Below are 24,306 nucleotides of genomic sequence, written 5' to 3'. Positions count from 1 at the left end.
AAGAAGAGGAGTGCCGGCAGGGCGCCCCAGAAGAGTAGGATCGGGGCTGCTCTGTGCAAAACCCTTGCATAGAGCAGGTAAGTTTAACGTGTTTGTTATTTTTATGTAAAAAAAAAAAATCCAAACCTTTACAACCCCTTTAAATAAAAATATAGTGCAGAAGTCTATCCATGTACCGCCGTTGACTGACAAAGCCAGCAGGAGAGAAGCAACATTCTTGGCATCCACTTTCCATTGTAGGCAAGGCTTATATCCCCAAAGTGTCCTGCATCTTCTAATCAATCACCAGAGAAATGTGGTTCAATTCACACCACTTTATCTCCACTCACCATGAAATCTGTTTTAGAGGTCTGTATAATATATACCCAGCATGGAAGAGGGTGGGAAGGGAGGTTGCATGTAAATTATCCACCAAGTTATGCTGCTGTCACTACCTGACAACACTGAGAAGCTGCCCGTTTGTTGCATACCTGCTCTGAGAAAGGGGATTTGACCAATCTGCAAAGGGCACAGCTCTGATACAGGAAGCCCAGACTGAAATACTAAGACACAATCCCCGACCCTTTACCATCATCTACTTACCTGAAGCACTGCCCTGGGCCCGTTCTACCAGCTCTACCTGAGCGCTGGTTTGCATTGGCCTGGCTGATGGGATAAATTTGTAAAGCATCCATACCAATGCGTGGGTTAAATACCTGTGTAAGAGATAGAAGAGAAGAGTTTAAGAAATTAAATTGGTCTACTGAAATTATAATATATCTATACAGGGCTTTTTTTTTCAAACAATAGGTGCTGGAACTCAACCACGACCCCCCAAAACCCCTCCCCCCACACACACCCTCCAAATCACATCAAATAGTGGGTATAGTCATATTTCACAAACAGTAGAAAGGTCATAAAGGGGCATTAAATATCAGGATTGGATTACAGAGTGCAGAGTTCATGAGGGTTGTACACAGAGTGCGGAGCTGTCACTTGTAAACACAGAAACCGGACTTCTGTGATTACAAGTGATTGTGGTGAGCAGGCACCAAAGGGTCTGAGCCAGAGGTGGTGGAACTGAGTTCCACCAAGTTCCCCCTGAAAAAAAAGCCCTGTATCTACATAATATCTGTTTAAAAAGTATTAAACAGAGGCAGTACTTTTACCTTTAATTTGCAGTATCCAGAATCTATAACAAACATTATACCATCCACAGTCAGTGAGGTTTCTGCAATGTTAGTGGCCACAATGCATTTCCTAACGCCATCCGGAGCCTGCAAAACAAAAAAAAGGGACAAACTTGGATTACAGCAATAAAGAGCCTGCAGAGTTCTGCATAGTCAACCTTACACATCTTGTGCTGTGAGATTGGAGGTGTGGACCCAAAACCCAACCAGAAAACAAAATAGTGGAGTTGAAGTGGTTCTAAAACAAAAAAGTTTATTTACCTTAATGAATCCTCTAAAGTGTCCAAAATTAAAAAGTGTAAGGTCACCTTACCGATTTCCTGTAAAGGTGAGCTAACACTAGGCCCCTTCCCTACCTGTCCTGCTGTACTTACCTCCTGCAAGCCGATCCACTGGTCCAGGAATTTGAATTCCTACTGCGCAGCCAGTATGGACAAGACAGATTCTAATTGGTCAGCCCCAGTGACCAATCAGAATCCCTATAGCCTGTCCTGTCAGCACTGCATGGAGAGGAGAAAGCAACGGGGATTTCAAACTGGTGGAGTGGCTTGCTGGTCCCCGACAGCGCAGAATTGGGGGAGGGGGGTGAGGGTTTTTGGGGTTAGGTCACCTTACAGGTTTTCTGTAAAAGGTGAACACTTTAAAAGGAAAAAAATTGACTTTTAATAACAACTCCACCTTCAACGCTTACCTGAGTCTTCTCTCGATCCAGTGCTATTGCCATCAACGGCAGCTCTTCTCCCCTCTTCCGTATTCACTGAAGGCGCCATTGGCTCCCATTGCTGTCAGTGAAATCCAGTGAGGAAGAGCGGGGGGGTGGGGCAGGGCCAAGTAGCGCTGTGTGTCTATGGATGCACACAGACTGGCTTGGGAGCGAGCCCCACACAACTGCCCCTACGGCACACAGCTTGCTACGAGGGCACACAGCACTGGCAGGGGACCCCAGAAGAAAAGGTAAAGGCCACTATGCGCAATTGCCTTGCACAGAGCAGGCAAGTAGAACATGTTTTTTTTCCCCATAAAATAAAGAAGGAAATCTAAATTTATTACCTCATATACAGCACTCGCATGTAATCAGACATTTTACAGAGTAATTTAAACTTAATGGCATCTGTTCCCTGCCGCCTCCAAGACCGCTGACTGCTCAGTTCTCAGTGTACCATGAGCAGAGAGTCAGTGACAGTGTCTGCCCCTCCAGCGCTCACTGGAGCATTGGAATCAGGAAGGGTCGGGAGCGGCCGGCTCAGGCTTTTAGCTCTCGCTCCTGCAGAGCCTGGACTCTCTCTGTGAAGTCAGTACTAAGTGCACTCCTGTGACCCACAGGATAAGTAGGGCAAAAAGATTTGTCTATACTTCTCCTTTATTGTCACTTGAACCATACCTTTGGTCCACATTATTTGGGCCATACAGTGTGTAACCATCCACAAGAGTCTTCATGCCATCAGATCTTACAGTCTAATGATCGAACCACAAACAGACCAGTCAATTGTCAGAGAAGACCTTTGGTTTGGGGATTTTACTGGCAGCTTTGGAGAAATCGAATAGAAAACATCCATCTACTGTGAATTATTCAGCAGGTACCAGCGCTGACCTACCTTCTGGAAGATTTTGGCTTGGAGATCAGAGGGAAGCTGGGAGTAGATTGGCAACACAGCCAGAAGAGGGGCGCTCTCCAGCTCTTCCAGTCTCTCAACAATCTGATCCGAGGTCACCTGGAAGTTATAGAGAATATATTAGCTTCATATTATTCTGGAATGAGTTTACCAGTCACTGAGCAATGGACAAGGCTTACCTCAATGTCCTCCTGACCAGGCATGAAGATCAATATGTCTCCCGGAGCTCCAGAAAGATGGACCTGCAGTGCTTGTTTTACAGCAGCCTCCACATAATCCTCCTGTGGTGTCTGTAGAGTTTCAATGGAGAAAAAAAAAAAAGGGGGGGGGGGGGGGGGGGATAAATAAAAAAAAAATTAGTTACCAGCCACCAAGAAACGCATCACTTGAAATCAGACATAAAACCTCCTATTTCTATTCCCCGATAGTCCTAAAAAAGATTGCTCTAGGATCCTGCGTTCTCTCCTCGCGTGACCAAATGCCCACTTGGGCACATTTTTGCTGATGTGGAGGAAGAAACCTGAAGTAAAATAGGAGGTGTTGCCCAGTAATCTGATTTTTTTTTTCTTTAATTCCAACAATAGCAATCATCTCCTGCACATACAGTGCTTTTAAAAAGTATTCATACCCCTTTAAATTTTTCACATTCTGTCATGTTACAATCAAAAGTGTAAATGGATTTTATGCGATAGACCAACACAAAGTTGTACGTAATTGCGAAGTGGAAGGGAAATGATAAACACAAATAAATATGTGAAAAGTGTGGGGGTACATTTGTATGGCGCCCCCCTAAGTCAATACTTTGTAGAACCGCCTTTCTCTGCAATTACAGCTGCAAGTCTTTTTGGGGATGTCTCTACCAGCTACCAGCTAGAGAGGGACATTTTTGCCCATTCTTCTTTGCAAAATATCTCAAGCTCTGTCAGAGTGGATGGAGAGCATCTGTGAACAGCAATTTTCAAGTCTTGCCACAGATTCTCAATTGGATTTAGGTCTGGACTGTGACTGGGCCATTCTAACACATAAATATGCTTTGATCTAAACCATTCCATTGTAGCTCTGGCTGGATGTTTCGGGTCGTTGTCCTGCTGGAAGGTGAACCTCTGCCTCGTTAATAAGTCTTTTGCAGACTAACAGGTTTTCTTCTAAGATTTCCCTGTATTTGGCTCCATCCATCTTCCCATCAACTCTGAGCAGCTTCCCTGTCCCTGCTGAAGAAAAGCATCCCCACATCGTGGAAGTGCCACCATGTTTCACGGTGGGGATGGTGTGTTCAGGGTGGTGTGCAGTGTTAGTTTTCCCACCACACAGAGTTCTGTTTTTAGGCCAAAAAGTTAAATTTTGGTCTCATATGACCAGAGCACCTTCTTCCACATGTTTGCTGTGTCCCCCACATGGCTTCTCGCAAACTACAAACAGGACTTCTTATGACTTTCTTTCACCAATGTCTTTCTTCTTGTCACTCTTCCATAAAGGGCAGATTTGTGGAGAACACGACTAACAGTTGTCCTGTGGACAGATTCTCCCACCTGAGCTGTGGATCTCTGCAGCTCCTCCAGAGTTACCATGGACCTCTTGGCTGCTTCTCTGATGAATTTATACTGAGATTAAAGAGTTTGTGAACCCATTTGTATAAGTCTTTGCCAGAACCTCTATTAGAACCTGGCATAGAACACTATGCATGTCATTTTAAAAAACAAGTAGTGTAAATACTGATTCTTCAGGCTGGTCACAACTCACGGCCGCTTTCCAGCTCCGATGGATTGCTTCTGCGGGAGGGGACGTGATCTCCCTCTGACATCAGCCAGGGAGATCACGTGGCCGCTCACCTCCTCCGCAGAAGCCCTGTCTCAGAGCTGTAAAGTAGCTGCGAGTCACGTGACCGGCCTGAAGACAGCTCAAAAAATCGATATTTACACTGCTCGTTTTTTAAAATGACATGCATAGTGTGCTATGCCAGGCTGTGGGGCTGAGCGGAGACAGACAGAGAGGAAGGAGGGGGTGAGGGGGAGAGAGGAGAGCAGGGCAGCGTATGACGGAGGGACGCACTCTGACCACGGTGGTCAGGGCTCAGTAGCCCTGATTTTCGTGGTCAGCGATAGAGGGCATACAGGAAGTGGTAGGAAGGTTTTTTTTTTTTTTTTTTACAGTTTAGAGAGGGGCAGATTACACAGCACAAGCACTGTGCTGTTTAATCTGCTTTAAGGGACCGGGATATGATTTTTTTTTTGGGGTTAACAAACGCTTTAAAATTACACACAGGTGGACTAATTAGGTGAATTCTGAAGGCAAATGATTCCGCTAGATTTTAGTTTGGGGTATTAGAGTAAAGGGGGCTGAATAAAAATGCACCCCACACTTTTCACATATTTGTTACAAAAACATGTTGAAAACCATTTATCATTTTCCTTCCACATCACAATTATGTGCCACTTTTTGTTGGTCTAGCACATAAAATACATTTACATTTTTGGTTGTAACATGACAAAATCTGGAAAATTTCAAGGCACTGTAGCTGTGATAGCCCACTAGGGTATAAATAATATTCCGCTGCACATATGGATTTTCCCTTAAAGCTTTGCTGCCCTTTAGGACTGGGGATGTCCTGTAGCCACTGAAAAAAAAAAAAAAAAAAAAACAAAAAACAAAAAACACAAAAAGAGGGTGCACCAGCTTAATGCATTATCCTACATGTTTTAAAGAAGAACTATAGGCAAAACGTTTTTTTTAAATTTTGGATAAAGCAAGGGAGGGTTATAACCCCTGTCAGTCTCTCCACCCCCCGCCCCCCCATCTGTGTCCCATTGCAGAGATTTCCCTTCACTTCCTGTCCCATAGCCAAACAGGAAGTGAGAGGAGAACCCTGCAAAGAGAATTCCTTGGGGACCCCCAGGTCACCAGAACTAGTGTCCCTATTTACCCTCCACTACTTTTTTGGTGACAACCCAAAATTTGGGATTTTCTTTTACTTTCACTTTCAATAATGGTAAACAGGACGAATAGAAAGGGAGAATCTCCCTAATGGGGACAGACAGCAATAAAAATGGACAGGGGTACTTTAATAGTACTTTAATATAAAATTAGATAAAATATAAAATAAAATATAAAATTAATATAAAACTAGATAAAAAGAACTACTTACAAGAATAGGAATTGATCATCAAGCCACTCATCCATGGCTTAGCACGTCAAGACGAAACAGTCACCAAATCATAGGGGTCCCTGCAGGCTGAAACGTTTCGGAGGGATTTCCTCCTTCCCATGACTTGCTGCTTTACTGAGAAAGAAGGAAATCCCTTCGAAACACGTAAACATGCAGGTACCACGATGAGGTTCCACTATGCTTTGGTGGAAATACTAAGCCAGAGAGTGGCTTAATGAGCACTTTTAATTCCTATGCTTGCGAGTAGTTTTTACCTTTTTAATTAGTAATTTTACTTTAACATTTGTGGGATAATGCACTAGGCTTGTGAGCACTCTTGTTCGTTTTTTTTTTTTTTTAATTCACTGGGAAAAGGAGATAAAAGGAATCAGATTTGCTGGAGCTCACTGGAGCCCTTGTAACATGCACCCAAACAAAAACTAAAGCCGAAAAACTCACCTTGCTGAACAGGATGTCCACAGGAAACGTCCTCCCAGGAATATAGAAAATGGGGACATTACCGAAAAAATTGGCAAATTTATCAGCGTCCATTGTGGCTGAGGTAACGATCAATTTCAGATCCGACCGCCGGGTGACAACCTGAAGACAGAAATTTTAAATGTTCACCTGGTTTAAAAGGTTGATGCGTAACACAAATAAATGCCGATTGCTCCCCTGTGATCTTACCTCCCTCAGAAGGCCAAACAGTACATCTGTGTTAAGCGAGCGCTCGTGGGCCTCATCCATGATAACTGCGCTGTAGTGGTCCAGGTCAGCTTCACGCAGAGATTCTCTCAGCAAGATACCATCAGTCATGTATTTAATGAGGGTCTTCTCCGACGTACAATCCTCAAACCGAATAGCATAGCCAACTTCTTCCCCCAGACTCACGTGCATCTCTTCGCTTACTCGCTTTGCCACAGACATGGCGGCCACCCTACGGGGCTGCGTGCAAGCGATCATGCCATAATCTGTGTAGCCGTCCTCATGCAAGTACTGGGTCAGTTGTGTTGTCTTGCCACTGCCCGTTTCTCCGACTACAATGACTATGCTGTTATCTCTAAAGAAAAAAAAAAAAAACAGCACATCACACACTGGAGATAACTTGTTACTAAAAAGAATATATGGCGATTGTTGATATATTTTAAAATATGAAATACTGGATTGTTGATATTTTCTCTTTTCAATCTAGCAGGTGAAGATCTATGCTCCTTGTCATCTTATGTTATAAAAAGCCTGCCATTGTTCACAGAGCTCAATAAGCCCAAGCTGAAAGTTACACATGAACGTTAATGAGTGAGGAGAAGGGACTCCTTTGAGGTTGAAAATCAAGCAATCAGGCAGCAGTTAGGGTGATAAGTGATAGGGGGCGCTAGAGACCTAGAATCCTCAAGTTGATAAACACCTCTCTCTCTATATATAATCTCTCTATATCTCACTCTCCATCATATATATATATAATATATATTATTATCTCTAATATATATATATATATATATATATATATATATATATATATATATATATATATATATATATATATATATATATATATATATATATATATATATATATATATATATATATATAAAATATAATATCTCTATATCTCTCAGGAGATAGAGAGATATATAGCTCTATCTATATCTCTACCCTTTTTTGGTATCAACTTGAGGATTCTAGTTCTCTAGCGCCCCCCTATCACCCTAACATTCAAAAGTCAGCAACTGCACTTTTCAGGGGAGCAGCTCCAACACAAAATTACTTGATTTAGCACGTTTAAATTCTTAGCGCAAGGTTCATAACACAAATAATCAGGCAGAGGTTAATACAAGTAAAAAGGCGCAAAGCACAGTTACCTTGAAAGTAAAACCGATTAGTCCAGAAACTGAAAACTGTAAAAATGCATGTGTAAGTTCATGCATATATACTGGGAGTATATACAAGAGGTCAGTCAGGGCGGCCACCAAAGGAACCAAAAGCAGGGTCCAGCAAGCTAAAACAAACAACAAGGAGAGGGGCACCTCTGAGTATAAATCATAAATATATTTTATTAAAACAACAATATCCACTCACATGGAAGTTGGAGAAGTTGCATTAGGGTCGGTTGGCTGGGCTGGAGAGATGTGGTGGAACTACAGGTCACAGCGGTTCCTGCAGGGCATGCCAGGTCCAAAGAGGATTAGTTCTTGCAGCCAGGTTCAGTCTCTTGCAGCGCACAGTCCAACACAAATCCTGCTGGGTTGGGAGCCAGGTTATGTCCCAGATGCACAGATAGGGGTTCCAGGGAAGGAAGGGAGAGATGTGTAGGACGCCAGAGCATCCGTTCAGCCGTGCTGCTGCTCACTGCACGGACACGCATGCGTGTGACGTCATCACCGGGCGCCACGCTGTACTTGCTCTCCAAGCCTCGTTTGAGATCTTCGGCTCGGCCGGCCTTTTTCCCTTCCTAGAGGCTTCACACCATTCTATCAGTGAGCAGCAGCACGGCTGAACGGATGCTCTGGCGTCCTACACATCTCTCCCTTCCTTCCCTGGAACCCCTATCTGTGCATCTGGGACATAACCTGGCTCCCAACCCAGCAGGATTTGTGTTGGACTGTGCGCTGCAAGAGACTGAACCTGGCTGCAAGAACTAATCCTCTTTGGACCTGGCATGCCCTGCAGGAACCGCTGTGACCTGTAGTTCCACCGCATCTCTCCAGCCCAGCCAACCGACCCTAATGCAACTTCTCCAACTTCCATGTGAGTGGATATTGTTGTTTTAATAAAATATATTTATGATTTATACTCAGAGGCGCCCCTCTCCTTGTTGTTTGTTTTTAATCAGGCAGAGGTGGCTACTACTGCTGTGCTCTCCCTTTAAGAAAATTATAGCTCTCTAAGAATTTGGTCTCATTTACCTAAACATATTTAAACTTTTCACGACTAAGCCTATTTCTGACATTTATTGCTTACAACTTAAAATCTGTATTTTTTGCTAGAAAGTTAGTTACCTAGAACCCCCAAACATTATATATATATATATATATATATATATATATATATATATATATATATATATATATATATATATATATATATATATATTTTAGCATAGACCCTAGAGAGTAAAACGGTGATTGTTGCAATATTTTATGTCACATGGTATTTGCGCAGCGGTCTTTCAAAACGCACTTTTTTGGGAAAATAGGACACTTTTAATTTAAAAAAAAAACAAAAAAAAAAAAAAAAAGCGAAACAGTAAAGTAAGCCCAATTTTTTGTATAATGTAAAAAGAAGATGTTACGCAGAGTAAATAGATACACAACATGTCACGCTTTGAAATTGCGCACACTCGTTGAACGGTGACAAACTACGGTACCTGAAAATCTCCATTGGCGATGCTTTAAAAAAAATTTAACGGCTACCAGGTTAGAGTTACAGAGCAGATCTTTTGCTAGAATTATTGCTCATGCTCCAACGATCACAGGGATACCTCACGTGTGTGAATTGAACACTTTACATATGCGAGCGCGACTTACGCATGCGTTTTTTTTTGCTGCGCGGGGACGCTTTCAATTTTTTTTCTTCTAAAAGACCCCAAATCCCTCCTTTGCATTTCAAAGTATTCAGATCGTCAAAAACAGCGATTGTGATCACTGTAATTTTTTTTAAATTGGCAGCCGAATTAATCGGAAGTGACGTCACTTCCGTGTTTTTACATAGGAGACTGGAACTTAGCCGTCTCCAGCTTTGTTTCAGTCTCACTCTAGCCGGCGGAGGCACCGGATCATGGCTCGGGTCTCCCGGTGGGACAGGAGGCTTGGGATAAGCGGGGGAAGGCCTCTTGCCGACTGTCCCATGTACATTTACTGCGGGGTGGCGGCCCCTGTGCGCAGAATCACGTACAGGTAACGGGATTCTCCACGTCCGGGGTGCATACATGCACCGCTGGCAACCTGCTCCTGCTATGATCGGGCATGGTGGGAGCCAAATCAGTGTGTCCCGCCGATCGTTCGAGGCACAGGCAGAACAGCGGTCTGCCTATGTAAACAAGGCAGACCGCCGTTCTGTGACAAGGGAAGGCAGTGATCTTGTGAAACACGGATCTCTGCCTTCCCACAGTACAAGCACCCCCCCAGCACTCCCTAGGAACATCTAACCCTTTGATCGCCCCTGATGTTAACCCCTTCCCTACCAGTTTCATTAGTAGAGGGACAGTGCTTTTTTTTGGCACTGATCACTATTACTGTCGCTGGTTCCAAAAAAAAAAAAAAAAAAAAGGTGTGTCAGTTAGGTGTCCGATTTATCCGCCGCAATATCACAGTGCCGCTATAAAGTCGCTGATAGTCGCTGATAGTCGCCATTACTAGCAAAATAAAGAATTCCATGAATATATCCCATAGTTTGTAGACACTATAACTTTTGCGCAAACCAATCAATATACTTTTATTTTTTTACCAAAAATATGTAGCAGAATACGTATTAGTCTAAATCAGTGGTTCTCAACTCCTGTCCTCAGGACCCACTAACAGGCCAGGTTTGCAAGATAACTGAAATACATCACAGGTGATATCATTTGCTGCTCAGTGATTGCCGCATTCTAGTCTGCATCTCCCCAAGGTAATTCCTAAAATCTGGCCTGTTAGTGGGTCCTGAGGACAGGAGTTGAGAACCACTGGTCTAAACTAATGAAGAAATTATTATGCCCTGACAGACTCCTTAAACAATACCGCACATAACAAACACTCAGACAGATCAGTACCTGATTACTGTCAGCAGCTCCTGCCGAACAGCAAAGATGGGCAGAAACTGCCGCTGCTCCATCAGCGTCTTCTTCTTGGAAAATTCGCTACTTGCCTCATTGCGCTCTCTCATGTGATCTGCAAACTTTTGCTCCGTCCTGGAGGGGAAAGCAACATAAATAAAAATGACCCAAAGATTCCCATCTACACGAAACAATAAAATTATACATGCAAATCATTGTAAAGTGATTGTAAAGCTTTACACTTAAAAGTGATACTAAAGACTTTTTTTTTTTTGTGTAAAAATAACAAACATGTTATACTTTATTATTATTATTATACAGGATTTATATAGCGCTTTACAACTTGAGGGTAGACAGTACAAATGCAATACACTTTAATACAGTAGGAATCGGAGGGCCCTGCAAGGTCCTTAGAGCTTACAATCTAAGAGGGAAGGTCAAGAGATACAAGAGGTGATAACTATGGGTGAGGTGCTGATTGAGAAGATAAATGTACAGTTGTTAGGTGGGGGGCCAGATAGGCTTCTCTGAAGAGATGAGTTTTCAGGGATCGTCTGAAAGTGGATAAAGTAGGAGAAAATCGGACGGATTGGGGTAGGTCAGGGATATGCAATTAGCGGACCTCCAGCTGTTGCAAAACTACAACTCCCATCATGCCTCTGCCCCTGGGTGTCATGCTTGTGGCTGTCAGAGTCTTGCTATGCCTCATGGGACTTGTAGTTCTGCAACAGCTGGAGGTCTATCCCTGGGGTAGAGCATTCCAGAGGATGGGAGAGGCTCTGGAGAAGTCCTGAAGGCGAGCATGGGAGGAGGTGACAAGGGAGTTATACTTACCTGCTCCGCATAATGGCAAAAGCACAGAGCAGCCCCGATCCTCCTCTTCTCGGGTCCCCCATCTGCGCTTCTGGCCCCTCCCTCCTGCCGAATGCACCCAGAGCAAGCAGCTTGCTATAGGGGAAACTAATCCAAATGGCGCCCTCTGCAGTCCACAGCCAATGAGAAGGGAGAGTCACAGACAGCAGAGTCTCTCGTGCAACATCGCTGGATCGAGATGGGCTCAGGTAAGTATTAGGGGGGCTGCTGCACACAGGTTTTTTTTTATCTTAATGCATAGAACACATCAAGATAAAAACACCTTCTGACTTTAGAACCACTTAAATGTTTTCAATTCAAATAATCAATATGTCAAACCTGCTCTGTGCAATAGTTTTGGAAAGAACAGCCCAGATCCTCCTCCTCAGCGAGTGCCCCTATAGAAAGCCTCTTTCTATAGGGGCACTCGTGGGGGTTCAATCCAGAGCCATGCTGCCTGCACACAGTACAGCTTGGCCTCGTCCCCAGCTCCCTCCTCACAGAATTTGATTGACAGCAGAGGGAGCCAAAGGCTCCCTTTACTATCAATCTGCCCTGTAAGGAGGGAAAGAGCGGAGGGAGTGCAGAGAGCCTCTGCCATCAGGCACAGTGCTGGATCAAGATGAGGGGTGGGTGGGGCATCCTGTGGCACAGAAGGATTTTTACCTTAATGCAGTAAGGTAAAAAACTTTAAAGGGTAAAGTTCACCTTTACAGAAAATCTAGTAAAGTAATAAAACCTGCTAGAACTCCGCTTTAGAGTTTCTGCTGGCCCAAGTGTCTGCTCTGTCTCCCATCAACACAAAAAACAAAACAAAAACCACACACATACCTGTAATCTACAGAACCGTCTTCAGCCATCGGCTTTTCTTTCTCATCCTCCTGCTTTTTCACTCCCATAATATCTCCCAGTTTGGTCCCAGCCAATTCCCAGTGCTTGTGCTGAGCCTACACAGAAAACAGTGTTACAGGACACATCTCACACCGACACATAAGTGGCACCATAACGCAGGATTTCATCACTTACCTTTTTTCTTTCCTTCTGCTCGCGATGCTTGCGCACCAGCTGGCTGCCTTTGCGTGAGATGATTGCCATGTCAGAAGTTGGATCCCGCACTGGAATTATTGGCTCAGGCTACAATTCAGGAAGAAAAGAATGTCTGAATAAATATGAACTACAGGCAAAATGTTTCTTCTGTTTTAGAGCGCGTCAGTGTTGGACTCCAGTCACACGGGCGCCGCGATTCTGCCCGAGATCTCAAAATGCACTACAAATGGCAAAATGCAGGTACAGATGCCATTGTTTTCAATAGCGCCTAAAACGTGGTGCAGTCTTGCCAAATTGAAGCTCCTGCTCCTTTTTGGGTGACAAGCTTAACGCGATGCTATTTGCCACGATAAACTGCAGCAAAAACCGCACCATTTTTTAGGTGCCATTGGAAACAATGGCACCTGAACCTCGCAGCTCTCCCTCCCGATTGGCTGAGACATAGCGGTGGGCGTTATCGGCTCCCGCTGTTGGCAAACTCAAGTGAGCCGAGGGGAGAGATAGGGGGCGGGGCCGAGCCACGGCTCTGTGTCTGAATGGACATGCAGACCAGCGGCTCGGGCGCACCCATAGCAAGCAGCCTGCGTGGGGGCACTTCGCAGGAGGGAGGGGCCAGGAGCGCCGGCAACAGACTCGAGAAGGAGGATCTGGGCTGCTCTGTGCAAAAACTAAGTAGAAAATTTTTTTTTCCTTAAACTAACAAGGAGAAGACTTAATATCACTAAGCCACCGTTCACACTGAATGCGGCTTTGAAATTGCGCTACTTTTGCTCGATTTCAAAGGCGCTGGTCAGTGCGATTTCATGTGCGGCTCGCCGACATCTGTGAAACTTCATGCACAGGATGTCTGTGCAGGTCACACACACACACAAAATATATATATATATATATATATATATATATATATATATATATATATATATATATATATATATATATATATATATATATAATAATTTTACCCACCTTGAATATACACTCACCGGACACTTTATTAGGTACACCTGTCAAATTGCTTGGTAACACAAATTGCTAATCAGCCAATCACAGGGCAGCAACTCAATGCATTTAGAAATCTAAATGTGGTGAAGATGACTTGCTGAAGTTTAAACCGAGCATCAGAATGGGGAAGAAAAGAGATTTAAGTGATTTTGAATGTGGCATGGTTGTTGGTACCAGACGAGCCAGTCCGAGTATTTTAAAAACTGCTGATCTACTGGGATTTTCACACACAACCATCTCTCGGGTTTACAGAGAATGGTCCAAAAAAAGAAAAAATATCCAGTGAGCGGCAGTTGTGTGGAGGAAAATGTCTTGTTGATGTCAGAGGAGAATGGGCAGACTGGTTCCAGATGATAGAAAGACAACTGTAACTCAAATAACCTCTCGTTACACCCAATTTATGCAGAATGCCATCTCTGAACGCACAACACATCCAACCTTGAAGCAGATAGTGCCACTCCTGTCAGCTAAGAACAGGAAACTGAGGCTATAATTCGCACAGGATCACCAAAATTGGACAATAGAAGATTGGAAAAACGTTGCCTGATCTGATGAGTCTGGATTTCAGCTGCAACATTCAGATGGTCGGGTCAGAATTTGGTGTAAACAACATGAAAGCATGGATCCATCCTGCCTGGTATCACCGGTTCAGGCTGGTGGTGAGGGTGTAATGGTGTGGGGGATATTTTCTTGGCACACTTTGGACCCCTTAGTACCAATTAAGCATAGTTTAATCACCACGGCCTACCTGAGTATTGTTGCTGACCATGTCCATCCCTTTATGACTACAGTGTCCCCATCTTCTGATGGCTCCTTCCAGCAGGATAATGCTCCATGTCACAAAGCTCCAATCATCTCACCACTGGACAATGAGGTCCCTGTACTCCAATGTCCTCCACACTCACCACATCTCATCCAATAGAGCACCTTTGGGATGTGGTTGAACGGGAGATTGTCATCATGGATGTGCAGCCGACAAATCTGCAGCAACTGCGTGATGCTGGACCAAAATCTCTGAGGAATGTTTCCAACACCTTGGTAAATCTATGCCATGAAGAATGAAGGCAAAAGGGGGTCCAACCCCCTATTAGCAAGGTGTACCCAATAAAGTGGTTGGTGAGTGTATATAGGCACACAAGGTTCACAAAAAATTACAACCAGGTCCCTGACTTTAAAGGCCAGGTCTACCTTTAAGAACATTTAGGATGCAACATGTTCCTAAGCACCTGCCTTCCACCCCCAGAACCGCCCTCGCACCAGCTGCTGCTGTCACATTTAAAATCAGGCTCCGCCTGCCCAGCCGCATCATTCATTCACAGAGATCTTTGAATGAATAAACTACAACTCCCATCCACCACCGCGCCAGACGAACTTGTAATTCTCAAAAGGACTACAAGTGCGCTGATCACTGCACAAGTATTCCATTGACACGCCCTACAACTGAAAACCCGTACAGAGGTACCAGTAGAGTAGGGTTGCCACATCATCCCTTTAATCCAGGACACATATTACACAGGTTCCGTGGCCAAATAAGATGGTAATTAAACTCACTTGGTGTTATCTGCAATAAATCAGCCTCAGAACCTGTGCAATTCATAAGTGTCCTGGATTAAAAAGGGATGATGTGGCAACCCTACAGTAGAGAGCTGTAGGAAGTGACTGCAGGAGCCTGACATTACACCCGTGATGCACCGATCACAGTGGCAATACTTGACAGGCTCCAGTAAAAAAAAATAATAAACGTAAAAAAAAAAATTTCCCCCCCGCAATAATATATGAATTTATCATTTTTTTTTTCCATAAAAAAGGTTACATTAGCCTTTAATCCTCTCCACTGACTGATTGGTAAAAGACCTACCCCAACCTGTGATTGGTGACACATTCATACCTGCTTAGTAAAGACAATTCTGCCATCAAGAAAAGGGGGCACCAAGTTATGGACCAGCAGATGCACTTTGGCGGCATTGTCCTCTTCAAAGTCCTCATCCACTTCCAACCTCTGAACCACCCCACTCGTCAGCATGCGGTTCGTTTCCCACCGCTCATTGTCCTGCAGAATATATAAGAATAGGTTACTACATGAAACACGGTATGACCAAGGTCTACCAAAAACCCATCTGAAGACAACATGGGATGAGAAAAAAGGAGAAGGAAAAAAGGAGACTAAAAACGTGACAGTATTAGGTGAAGGCACTTTCACAGACCATCCAGATCATTTCAAAAAAAGGGAGAGAGGGGAAAAAACACCTATAGGGGGTCCTTTCTATGTGCGGAGTTACTGTCACCTCATTGATCTGCCGTCTCTGAGCAGAAACCCTCTTGGGGGCCTGCTTTTGAAGCAGCTGTTCCCTCTTGCGTACATAGTCCTCAGAGGTGTTTGTCAGAGCGTTGCGAAATTCATCAAAACCCTCATCCATCATGTACCAATCTCTATCAGCTTGCTAGAAGGGGAGACAAGAGAGATATATAAGTACTACATATGCAGAAAGACAGAGAAGAAACAAATACACATTATATTGTGTGGTTACCCTCTGATCTTCCTCCCATTGTCTCTGGTCGTCTTCTGTTGTAAAATGGATCCCAGCTTCATCAGCGTCCTGTTTTCCTACAAATATCACCTAAATGAATTACTACATTTACCAGATACATTTATTCCACCTCCAGATATACAAAGTAACCGACTCATCAGTCAGCCCAGTCCTAGAAGCATTTAAAATCTTTATGAGACATTTACACGTCTTCTACTGTCCATCCCAAGTACATTCCCCATATCCAAGCAGTCTTCCAATCCATTGCACACCTTCTATGGCCCCCCTGTGCTTCTACAGCTCTATGCAGCCCAGCATACAGTAACAGCTGCTAGGCCTTGGCACCGTCACAGGGGAGCAAGTTACATGCTTCCCCATACCAAGAAGTCTCATCTCAGATGCAGAACAGCAAAGAACTGCAAGAGAGTACAGGTAAGCCAAGTATAAAGGCGCCAGGGGGATGCCCTTTTGTAGCGACACCGAAGGGAGTCAGGGGGATGCCCTTTTGTAGCGACACCGAAGGGAGTCAGGGGGATGCCCTTTTGTAGCGACACAGAAGGGCGTTAAGGGGATGCCCTTTTGTAGAGACACCGAAAGGCATCAGGGGATGCCCTTTTGTAGCGTTGCCGAAGGGCGTCAGGGGGGTTGCCATTTTGTAGAGACACTGAAGGGCGTCAAGGGGATGCCCTTTTGTAGCGATACCGAAAGGCATCAGGGGATGCCCTTTTTTAGTGACAACGTTGCTTTGCCCTGCATGTGCAAGATGATAGCGTTTCTCAAGTCTTGCCTCCCCTATTAATGCCAACGTATTTTCATTAACCACAGGAAGATTTCCCTCCCTTCATAACCAGGAATTTTTTTCCGATACGGCACTGCATTATTTTAACTGACATTTGGGCGGTCGTGCAACGCTGTACCCAAATAAAATTTATGTCATTTCCCCCCTCCCCCACAAATAGAGTTTTCCTTTACATATTTTTGGTAAAAAAAAAAAATCCCAATAAGTGTATATTGATTGGTTTGTGCAAAAGTTATACCGTCTACAAACTAGGGCACATATTTAAGTTTTTTTTACTAGTAATGGCGGCGATCAGAAACTGCGATATTGCGGTGGACAGTCGGGACACTGACACTTTTGACACCCATACAGTGATCAGTGCTAAAAAATATGCACGGTCACTGTACTAATGACACTGGCTGGCAAGGGGTTATCAGGGGCAATCACAGGGTTAACTGTGTGCCTAGCCTGGGCTCTCTCTCACTGTGGGGGAGGTGCATTTACTATGGGAAAGCAACGATCCATGTTCCTGCTTTGCAGGAAAACAGGATGAATACCTTCCATGTTGATAGGCAGATGCAGTTCTGCCTGTGTACTGTAAAAATCGGCAGGTGCTGGCAGACACAGAGTCCTCAGTACCCACCGCTGGGTGCACCAGACCCGGAAGTGTCAGATCATGCACTAGGAAAGTGATCTGGCACAGAGCAGACACCATGCCGCAGTATATCTGTGGTGGGCGGTCGGAAAGCTGTTAACATCGCCATAGTTGGAACCTATCCCTACTGTCAATATAACTCAATACTTATGAACATTTTGTACTGTGACCCAGCTTGTTAACTACCTTCCCCAATAGCACTTCTGCTCACATTCATCTTTACCACATTTACCTGCTGACCATCACTTACCCTTGCCTTGGGAAAGCCGTGGGGTGGAACCAAAATGGCGTCTCTCAGAAGCCCATTCATTAAACTTGTAAGATGGTGTCGGTAGCGGAGAATCATCCGTGTAGCTGACCCTCACTGATCTGAGCATAACAAAAACATTATTCGTGAGTGCCTTTAGTTACACTGTGCTGTTGCCGATAAAAAAAAAAAAAAAAAGTGTACAGATCAAGAAATACTGACCGATCTCTTCTGGAACTGTCCCTCTCACTGCGGTGGCTCCGGTCATAGTCCTTGTATGATGGCGACGGAGAAGGCGACTCCCAGTGAGAGCGCTGAGAACTGCCATAGCCGCTGTCATCCTCCTCCCACCCAGAACGAGAGGGACTCGAGGAATCTAAGAAGAAAAAATACAAAAAAAATTAAATAAATAACAACTACAAGAGACACGAATAGACTGCAACTCTTGAAAGGCTGAGGGCTAGGCTATGACATCCAGCAGGCCGTGCCAGATGTTAGTCATTGCAAAGTCCTGAACTTTGATGTGTCCTACCAACAAAGGAGGACTATACACCAGGATTGCACCGATACCGATGCCAATACTAAGCATTTGCACAAGTATCGGTACTGCAAATGCAACAATACTTTTAGGCTCTTTCTTTCAGCAGGATTCCCCCACTGACGGCTGAAATGTAAAAAAAAAAAAAAAAAAAAAAAAAAAAAAAAAAAAAAAAGAAGCTGGCCATTATCGATTGTTAAGGAGCGGAACCGCTGCGTCTTAACAACCAATGACTCATTCAGCTGTTGGTGGGCTTATCCTGTTGACAGCCTAAAGTGGAGTTCCACCCGTTTAAGTTTATTAAAAGTCAGCAGCTACAAAAAGCGTAGCTGCTGACTTTTAAAATAAACAGACACTCACCTGTCCCACGGTCCAGCGATGCGGGCACCCGAAGCCTCGCCGCACTCCCCCTCCTCTCCGCAGCGCTGTCATAGCAACTGTGGGCACCCGGCCATGACAGCTTATGGCTTCACAGCCGGGCGCGCGGCGCTCTTCTCTTGGCCAGGCAATCTTCTGGGACCTGTGACGTGTCTCAGAAGATTGCTGGCAGGGAGGGGCCGCCTAGGGCGAGAGGAGGAGTTGCCTTAGCGGCCGAGAAGAGGAAGGAGGAAGTGGGACAGGAAGTCACTCTAAAAAGAAAGGTACCCACCCACCCCCCAAAAAAATTTACATGCCAAATGTGGCATGTAAGGGGGCAAGGAGTGCTTAGAGCAGAAGTACCACTTTTGGGTGGAACTCCACTTTAAGTGTTAAAGTCTGGAAATCGGAGCCGTCCAAAAAAATAAATAAATAAATAAATAAAAAGCTGTGCAAGGTTTATCAACAACATTGCTCAGCCCCTGAAACACTAAGATTAAAAAAAAAAAAAAAAAAAAAACATGGTTTCTTTTTGTATCCATTTCTTCATCTACAGATCAAAAGGATGAACTTGGTCAGTTTAAAAAGAGGAACTTCGGTTTGCTCACATAATTTGTAATAAAAACACCTTTGGCATTCTGAAGCTTCCCTCCAACCACTTTGCATATTATTTTATATATACTGTGATTCTGAACTTGGCAAATATGCTGCAGAAATCTCCCTCCACTGAGTCTGTCTGCAACCACTTTAACTGTGGGCAGCTGAAGCTGCTGCCTGTTCACTTCCTGGATTTACACACATATCTCTCTCTCTCTCTCTCTAGAGAGAGGTGTGCATGATGTCATAAGCCTAGGACAAGAAACAGGAAGTGGGCTGTATGAGGTATTTACTGGCAGAATTTTTTTTTTTTTTTTTTTTTTTACTATCCAAAGTTAAAACAAAGAGCAGAGGATTTAATAAAAGGAAAGTTGGCAAAAAAAAAAAATTATATATATATATATATATATATATATATATATATATATATATATATATATATATATATATATATATATATATATATATATATATATATATATATATATCTGAAGTTCCGCTTTAAAGGCTTTTTTCCAAATTCCAGCTCCCCTATGTACCAATATAGCATTAATGTACTTCTTTTGCAAAAATAAAACCGCTTTTCATTTATTCTACACACGCTTACCTCACTTTCTTCATAGCAGTTTAAAAACACGTATCCATTAATTCTGCCTTACTTCCTGGTCAGACTTTAGGTCATGACACAGGAAAAAGTTGACCAGCTGATCTCATTAGCACACACCCTGCATCATCCAGCCTCAGCTGGACCATGCCTTCCTGTGTCATGACCTAAAGTCTGACCAGGAAGTAAGGCAGAAGTAATCAAGCAGTGTGTTTAACCACTTCAATACCGGGCACTTTCACCCCCTTCCTGCCCAGGCCAATTTTCAGGTTTCAGCGCTGTCACACTTTGAATGACAATTGTGCGGCCATGCAACACTGTACCTGAACTCAATTTTTATCATTTTTTTCCCCCACAAATAGAGCTTTTTGGTGGTATTTGATCACCACTGGTGTTATTTTTTGTGCTACAAATAAAAAAAGACCAACAATTTTGAATAAAAAAAAAAAAAAAAAAAAAAGGGTTTTTTCTTTGTTTCTGTTATAAAACTTTGTAAATAAGTAAGTTTTCTCCTTCACTGAAGAGGCTACACTGATGAGGTGGCACTGCAATGCAGCACTGATTGGCATCCTCAATGGGTCTGCACTGACAATCAATGCACCGATTATCAGTGAAGACCCCCACTGTCAGGAGAGCTGCCGATCGGCTCCCCTCTACTCACGCCTCATTAGCGCAAGTAGAGGAAAAGCCGATAAACGGCACTTCCTGGTTACCATGTGATCAGCAGTGATTGAACACAGCTGATCACATGGTAAAGAGCCTACGTCATAGGCTCTTTACCGGCAAAGGAGATGCGGTGTGTGTCAGAGTGACACGCCACAGATCGCCGCACCTCCGCGGGCGCGCAATAGCGGCTTAGCCTGCTGGACGTCAGTCAGAATAATACAACCACTTTCTGGCCGTCATTCTGCTAGATGGCGGGCAGGAAGTGGTTTAAACAGCTATGAAGAGAGTGAGGTAAGCATGGGTAGAATAAATGGAAAGTTGTTTTATTTTTGCAAAATAAGTACATTAATGCTATATTGGTACATAGCGGGGGCGAGAATTTAGAGAAGAAAAAACAAAAAAGTAAAAACAAAACTTAGCCTTAAACCAACCTTAAAAAAGCAAACACACATGTGTTTTTTTTTTATATTTTAATTAAATGTTCCCGTTTTACCCCTTTATTAACTCCAGATTCTCCTCCAATTATTTTTCTGACGATTTTTTTTGGTCACTTCTATTTTATAAACTATTAACGATTAAAAACGTTTTTTTGTTTGCTTTGTTCATTAAAGCGGAGCTCCACCTTAAACAAAAATATTAAAAGCCAGCAGCCACAAATATTGCAGCTGCTGACTTTTAATAAATGGACACTTACCTGTCCCAGGGTCCAGCGATGTCGGCAGCCGAAGCCGATCGATCGCTCGTCTCTCGGCTGCCCCCGCCGCCATCCTCGGTCAGGGAATCAGGAAGTGAAGCGTTGCGGCTACACTGGTCCCCGTTGTGTTGTGGGAACTGTGCGTTTCCCAGAACACAACGGGGGGGGTGTGCATTTGCAGCTAGCTATGCCCGGAAGTGGGTGCAGATACCTATATTATACAGGTATCTGCACCCCCCTCCCCCCTGAAAGTTGCCAATTGAGGCACCGGAGGGGGGGGGGAGGAATCCGATGAGCGGAAGTTCCACTTTAGGGTGGAACTCCGCTTTAATGTTTTACACCTTTAAAGAGGGGATTCCGGCCTGAAAAAAAAAAATTAAAAAATTAAAAGTCAGCAGCTACAAACACTGTAGCTGCGGACTTTAAATAAGTACTAACCTGTCCTGGGTGCCCGCGATGTCGGCCGCCCGAGGCCGACCCGTCCCTCGACTCTCGGCACCGCCATCCTAGGTAAGGGAAACAGGCAGTGGAGCCTTGCAGTTTCACTGCCAGTTTCCTACTGCGCACGAGCTAGCGGCGCGGCTCTCCGCCCTGTGAATGGCCACGTGGTGTTCTGGGAACACACACAGTTCCCAGAAGACAACGGGGTCACTCACCGAGGAGAAGAACACGCCGCGAAATAGGAAGAGGCAGATTAGGAAGACTGCCTAGCAACAAGGGTTTAGGTAAGTTTTAAAAAAAAATTGTTTTTCAATTATTTTTTAGGATTTTTGGTGATTTTTTTTTTTCAGGGTGGCCTTCCACTTTAACATATATTTACATGTGTTACGTTGAAAGAAAAAAAAAAAAAAAGCACAAAAACGAATTGACTTAATTTGGAAATAACTTTCCAATGCTTTGTACCATTGCTGGCAGCTAAAGTGTAAACAAAACAATTGCAGTAGGTATCGGTGGGTACATAAAAATTAAAATAAAATAATGGTATTGGTTCATCCATACTATACACCACTGGGTCATACCTTTGGCCTTGTGCCTCGGAGACTCAGGTTCGCTGCGTCTTGAACTTCTCTCTGATCCGCCATCCCGCTCGGAGCGATCACGTTCAGACCTGCTGCTCCTGTGACTGCGGTCATCTAGTAAACAAGTGATTGAAAAAAAAAAAGAAGAAAAAATAAAAACTCAATGCAACATATTGTGGCCACCTAATCATGTATAACCTTAAATCAGAACTGTGGCCACACTATGAACATTCAACAGTTTACATATTCTTAACAAGCAGTCAATAAGCTTTAAAATAATCCCCCACTGACCTCTGTTGCTGCAGATACTGTGAAGCAATTCATCCTCAATTTTCAAATTCATCCTCAATTTTCAAATTCATCCTCAATTTTCAAAAAGATCTAGTGAAGCAATTCAAGTTGAAATTCTGCTTTCTCCCCTCTTCCTGTTCACCTGCTCTTTGTTTATATTAGACATTAGAGGGCTGTCAGGCTGCCAAGTCACTGCTGGGAGAGGGGACCTAAACAATTTAGTGAGGGAAAATGAAAGTGAAAGTATTTTTTTCTCTCAAAACTTTGAGGATTAAAGTGGTTATAAAGCCTAAATATATTTTTACCTTAATGCATTCCTTGCACTAAAAGTAAAAAAAAAGGTTTAGGCATCAGTTATCGCCCCCTCATTCCCCCCTTTACCTTTACCTGAGCACTCATTCGATCCAGCTCTGTGCCCATCTGCAGCTTTTCTCTCCCCTCACTTCCTGGTCTCAGGCTTTGCCGACTCAGCAGGCAGCCATTGGCTCCTGCTTCTGTCAATCAAAGCCAGTGACAAGGGAGTGGGGTCAAGTCCCGCTGTCTGTGTCTATAGACACTGGCAGTGGGGCTCGGGAGCAAGCTTCCACGGGTGCCCTCATAGGAAGCCACTTCCAAGGGGGCAAGAGCCAGGAACATCGGTGGGGGACCCAAGAGGATGTTTGCGGCAGCTCTGTGCAATTCCACTGCACAGAGCAGGTAAGTATCAACCAGTTTGTTTTTATATTGCATTTACAATCACTATAAAAGGGGTTGTAAAGGCAGAAGGTTTTTTATCTTAATGCATTAAGATAAAAAGCCTTCTGTGTGCAGCAGCCCCCCCTAACACTTACCTGAGGTCCCTCTCTGTCCACGAGTGTCTCAGCCGTCCAGATTCTCTTTCCTGATTGGCTGAGACACAGCAGCGGCACCATTGGCTCCCACTGCTGTCAAAGACAGCTAGCCAATCAGGGGGGAGAGGGGGGGGCAGGGCCAGGCCTCTGTGTCTGAATGGACACAGGGAGCTGTGACTCAGCTCGGGTGCCCCCATAGCAAGCGGCTTGCTGTGGGGGCACTGAACAGGAGTGAGGCCAGGATCACAGAAGAGGGGCCCTAGAAGAGGAGGATCTGGGCTGCTTTGTGCAAATCCACTGCAACAGAGCAGGCAAGTATAACATGTTTATTATATTATACGAAAAAAAAAAAAAAAAAAAACCCAAGCCCTTACAATCACTTTAAGTCAGAGTTAAAACAGTAAATAAGCTTTGACTAAGCCCTCACTGTAATTATAAGCACTGTGGAGAAATTCATCCTCAAAGTTCACAAAAGAAATAAACCCGCTCAAATTGCGTCTGAGCACTTTCTCTCCCCTCCTCCAGTTCACCTGCACTGTTTAAAAGGCTAGGTTCACACCTGTGCAGGCAGTTCCCGCTGCAGGTCCGCACAGAAAAACACTGGCGATGCGTTGGGGGTACCCATTAATGCAAATAGCCCCGCCTCCCCTACACACACACTGGAAAACGCAGCACGATTTCCCCGCACTGCGCCTTCGATTTCCGTGCCGGCCGTGTTTTCAGAAAAGGTTCAGGGACCTTTTCTCTGCCTTCTCTGGAGGCACAGGAGCCCATTTAAATGGGCCACACAAGCATGAACCTAGCCTTATACAGACTAGATAGCTGGCAAGCGGACAGATCACTGTTGGGAGGAAAAAGTTGAACTATGAAGAGAAAGGAATGGTAAAGCTGAGAAGCTTCAGGAAGAATTACACCACAGTAGCTACA

General features: G+C 44.1%; 1 protein-coding gene across 2 annotated transcripts in view; it reads right to left on the bottom strand.

The window, feature by feature from the left end:
- DHX38 (DEAH-box helicase 38) overlaps window positions 1-24,306 on the bottom strand; it is a 56,553-nt gene that overhangs the window by 6,830 nt on the left and 25,417 nt on the right. Inside the window, exons 1-16 of one of the 2 annotated variants that reach the window (XM_073605862.1) lie at window positions 22,550-22,706; window positions 22,259-22,372; window positions 18,006-18,159; window positions 17,787-17,905; window positions 16,104-16,180; window positions 15,861-16,016; window positions 15,464-15,625; window positions 12,553-12,660; window positions 12,358-12,473; window positions 10,672-10,809; window positions 6,612-6,984; window positions 6,384-6,524; window positions 2,962-3,072; window positions 2,765-2,881; window positions 1,149-1,256; window positions 583-695 (exon numbers count right to left, since the gene is read on the bottom strand). In XM_073605862.1, the coding sequence (XP_073461963.1) occupies window positions 583-695; window positions 1,149-1,256; window positions 2,765-2,881; window positions 2,962-3,072; window positions 6,384-6,524; window positions 6,612-6,984; window positions 10,672-10,809; window positions 12,358-12,473; window positions 12,553-12,660; window positions 15,464-15,625; window positions 15,861-16,016; window positions 16,104-16,180; window positions 17,787-17,905; window positions 18,006-18,159; window positions 22,259-22,372; window positions 22,550-22,601 (2,159 nt within the window). In that variant the 5' untranslated portion in view covers window positions 22,602-22,706. Of the gene's footprint in view, window positions 1-582; window positions 696-1,148; window positions 1,257-2,764; window positions 2,882-2,961; window positions 3,073-6,383; window positions 6,525-6,611; window positions 6,985-10,671; window positions 10,810-12,357; window positions 12,474-12,552; window positions 12,661-15,463; window positions 15,626-15,860; window positions 16,017-16,103; window positions 16,181-17,786; window positions 17,906-18,005; window positions 18,160-22,258; window positions 22,373-22,549; window positions 22,707-24,306 lie in introns of those variants that run through there. The other variant, XM_073605861.1, reaches the window with a different exon arrangement.

The sequence above is a fragment of the Aquarana catesbeiana genome, linkage group LG11 (assembly GCF_042186555.1).
Source record: "Aquarana catesbeiana isolate 2022-GZ linkage group LG11, ASM4218655v1, whole genome shotgun sequence".
Lineage (NCBI taxonomy): Eukaryota > Metazoa > Chordata > Amphibia > Anura > Ranidae > Aquarana > Aquarana catesbeiana.
This window is presented reverse-complemented; position numbering and strand designations above follow the sequence as displayed.